Here is a 3,882-nt window from a genome sequence, read left to right as displayed (position 1 = left end):
TTGTCCAGCTAGTTTCTTTCTATTTTTAGTAGAGATGGGGTCTCGTTCTTGCTCAGGCTGGTCTCGAACTCCTGACCTTGAGCAATCCTCCCACCTCGGCCTCCCAGAGTGCTAGCATTACAGGCGTGAGCCACCACGCCCGGCCTAAGTTTTAGTTTTTAATTCTTTTCTCATGCTAGTTTCTATAACCACTGTGTAGTAGTTAGCTACTTTGAACTGCGTCATTCATTATGATATTGTTTCCATTGCTAAGTCTTACTGCTATCTGGCTCTTTCATTTCTTTACGGTAAAGGAGGTCAGGTATATCCTGTGCAAGGTAGGTAAAAGTTCTTAAGTCTCAAGACTATACTGTTAGCTTTTGTCATAGATTATTTTATAGATTTTATTTTAATGTCATCTGTGTTTTTAAAGTATGTTAAGCATCATCATTGCATATACTTATTTATTAGTTATCTGTAATAGCGCAACAATATTACTACAAATTTAGTGTCTTAAAACAGCACACATTTATTATCTCGTCATTTCTGTGTGTCAGGAATATATGTTAGCTGAACTGGGTGCTCTGCTTAAGCTGGGTCTCACAAAGTTCCGATCAATGTGTTGGTTGGGCTTTTGGTCTCATCTGAGACACAACTGGGGATGGTTCTGCTTCCAGACTCAAATGTTTGTTGGCAGAATTTGGTTCCTTGTAGGCTGCTAGACTAAGGGCTTCTGTTTTTTTTCTTGCTGGCTGTCAGCCTGAGGCTGTTTTCAGCTTCTTGCCCTGTGGCCCTCTGTACGGCAGCCCACAACACTGTAGCTTGCCTCTTCAAAGCCAATAAGGGATAGAGTCTCCTCCAAGATAGGCATTATAGTTCTATGTGATGTAATCATGTATAGATAATCGTTCTGTTTCTTGGCTAGAAGCAAGTTGCAGGTCTTGTCCACATGCAATGGAGGGGATCGTACAAGAGCATGAACACCAGGAAGTGGGGATCTTTTGGGGGCTACCCTAAAGTCTGTCTGCCACAACTTACTTGCTGTATTTTCACATGGGATACATGTTTATCTTATTCAATAATTTCTGCTACTTATTTAGATGTAGTGATAATTTTGAATTTTTTGTTTTTCTAACCAGATTCCATTGGCCGTGACATCCCCAAAATGCTTGAACTATTTAAAAATGGACATGAAATTAAGGTAGATGAAGAAAGGGAGAACTTTCTCGAGACCAGGATAGCAACAGTAAGTTATGATGGGAGTTATCAAATAACCCTCTTTTTTCTTTTTTGTTCAAGTAATTCATTAATAATTTATAATATTATAATATGCCAGTCATTTGAACTTGTCCTTGGCACTAGCATTAGGAGTGGCACTAAATATACACATAGATAATTTTTTAAAAAATTTTTTGTAGATATAGGATCTTGCTGTGTCACTCAGGCTAGTCTCAAACTCCAGGCCGTAAGCAATTCTCCTGCCTTGGCTTACCAAAGTGCTAGGATTGTAGGTGTGAGCCACCATTCCCAGCCAATTTTTTTATTCTGTAGATTGAACTCACAAATTTTAATGGTACTTGAGAATTCCTTACAGAGTTATGTGCTACCCACCGACATGTACTTGCACTTTGCTTTATTTATCTATTTTGTGTATGTATTTTTTGTTTTGTAATATTTTTTGCTTAAACTTTGGTGGAATTGAATAACTTGCTTTATTTTAATGAATTGTGTCTGATTATCTCTGTGTTTTGAAAATTATTTGCTTTTAGAAGATGCAAAGCCATTTTTAGGACACTAATATAGATATCTGATTTATAGGACTGTGTTTTTAAATATATAGTCATTAGAAACATTGAAGTTATTTATACTAAAGAATCTCTAAAGTGCCTGTTTAACATATGTAATTTTTTCCTGTTCAGTAACTATAAGAATAAGAGTAATATTGATAGCAAAATTTAAACAGTGCCTGCCTAGTGTCAGGTGCTATTCTAAATGCTTTTCATATATTCTTTTAATCCTCAACCCTATGAGAGGTAAAATTATCACCCCCATTTTACAGATGAAGGCATGGAAGCCCAGAGAAGTTAAACAGCTTTTCTGAGGTCTCACAGCTACTGTAAGGCAGAATAGATATTTGAACCTTGGCAGTTTCCTCAAGAGTCCAGGCTCTTTGCCCCATACCATCTTGCTTATAGCTGGAATTATTTGAATAGCAGTTATTCAATAATCAAATAATCCTCTTTGTCTTCCTATCTTACTTTTTTTTTTTTTTTTTAGACAGAGTCTTGCTTTGTTGCCCGGGCTAGAGTGAGTGCCGTGGCATCATCCTAGCTCACAGCAACCTCAAACTCCTGGGCTCAAGCGATCCTTCTGCCTCAGCCTCCCAAGTAGCTGGGACTACAGGCATGTGCCACCATGCCTGGCTAATTTTTTTTTTTCTATATATATATATTTTTAGTTGTCCAGATCATTTCTTTCTATTTTTTAGTAGAGACGGGATCTCGCTCTTGCTCAGGCTGGTCTCGAACTTCTGACCTTGAGCGATCCACCCGCCTTGGCCTCCCAGAGTGCTAGGATTACAGGCGTGAAGCCACCGTGCCCGGCTGATATAATGCTTTTTCTTAATGAAAAACAAATTATATGTTTAAAGAGAATCTTTTTTTTTTTTTTGAGACAGGGTCTTGCTCTATTGCCCAGGCTAGAGTGCAGTGGTGTCAGCCTAGCTCACTGCAAACTCAAATCCTAGGCTCAAGCGATCCTCCTCCCTCATAGATATGCACCACCATACCAGGCTAATTTTTCTATTTTTTGTAGAGATGGGGTCTTGCTATGTTGCCCTGGCTGGTCTTGACCTCTGGCCTCAAGTAATCATCCTACGTCAGCCTCCCAAAGTGCTAGGATTATAGGCATGTGCTACTGTGCCCTGCCTAAAGAGAATCTTTTTGCATATTATTTAAGTGTAAGTAGGAGGTTAAGAGAATGAGTTTTAGATTCATATTGTCTTTACTCAAATCCTAGTTCCAGCTTAGAAACAACTATGCCACCTTGTTCTCTGAGCCTCGGTTTTTCCTCATTCCACATTTCCCCATATGTAAAATGATGGCAATAATGATTATGTATTTTTAGGCTAGGAAGGAATGAACAAAATAGTAACATACTAACTATTTATCAGACTACTACTCATGGCTAAGGTGGAGTAACAGACACCCGATTTACCCTCCTACCTAAAATAATCTGCATTACCTTGATACCAAAATCAATTAAAAAAAAAACCTACAGTGCAATCATTCATGAATATATATGTAACAATTATAAACTAAATTTCACCAAATGAAATCCAGCAACATATAAAAAGTCTAACATATGATTAAGTAGGGTTTATCCTAGGAATGCAAAGTTAGTTCAACATTTAGCAATCATTATAATTCACCATCTTAACAAACTAAAAAGCAGGAGCCATGTAATCATTTCCCTAGAGGCAGAGAAAGCATTCCTGACTAAAAAGTCTCAGCAAACTAGGGACAGAAGTCAATGTCCTTAACCTGATAAAGGGTATATAAGAAAAACCAACAGCGGACATCATCCTTAGTGATGAAAGACTGAATGCTGCTTTCCTCCTAAGATTAGCAACAAGACAAGGATATCCACTCAGTGCTTCTTTTCAACATTGATCTGGGGATTCTAGGCAGTACTGTCAGACAGGAAACACAGAAAAAGGCATCTAGATTACAAAGGAACAAGTGAAACGGTCATTATTCACAGATTACATGCTCTAGCTAGTAGAACAAAGAAGTAAGGTTGAACATGCAAGCTCAATATGCAAAGGTCAGTTGTATTTCTGTATAACAGCAATGAACAATTAGAAATTGAAATTAAAAAACAACAAATGCCATTTATAATAAT

General features: G+C 37.7%; 1 protein-coding gene across 1 annotated transcript in view; it reads left to right on the top strand.

The window, feature by feature from the left end:
• Window positions 1-1,229, top strand: part of MRPL1 (mitochondrial ribosomal protein L1) — a gene marked incomplete at its 3' end in the record, with an annotated part of 43,324 nt that extends 42,095 nt beyond the window's left edge. Inside the window, exon 4 of the mRNA XM_012650963.1 lies at window positions 1,119-1,229. Within this exon, the coding sequence (XP_012506417.1) occupies window positions 1,119-1,229 (111 nt within the window). The remainder of the gene's footprint in view (window positions 1-1,118) is intronic.
• Between the last annotated feature and the right edge of the window lie 2,653 nt (window positions 1,230-3,882).

Source organism: Propithecus coquereli, unplaced genomic scaffold (genome assembly GCF_000956105.1).
Source record: "Propithecus coquereli isolate 6110/MARCELLA unplaced genomic scaffold, Pcoq_1.0 Scaffold343, whole genome shotgun sequence".
Lineage (NCBI taxonomy): Eukaryota > Metazoa > Chordata > Mammalia > Primates > Indriidae > Propithecus > Propithecus coquereli.
Note: the sequence above shows the minus strand (reverse complement) of the source record. Positions and strands in the feature narration are given on the sequence as shown.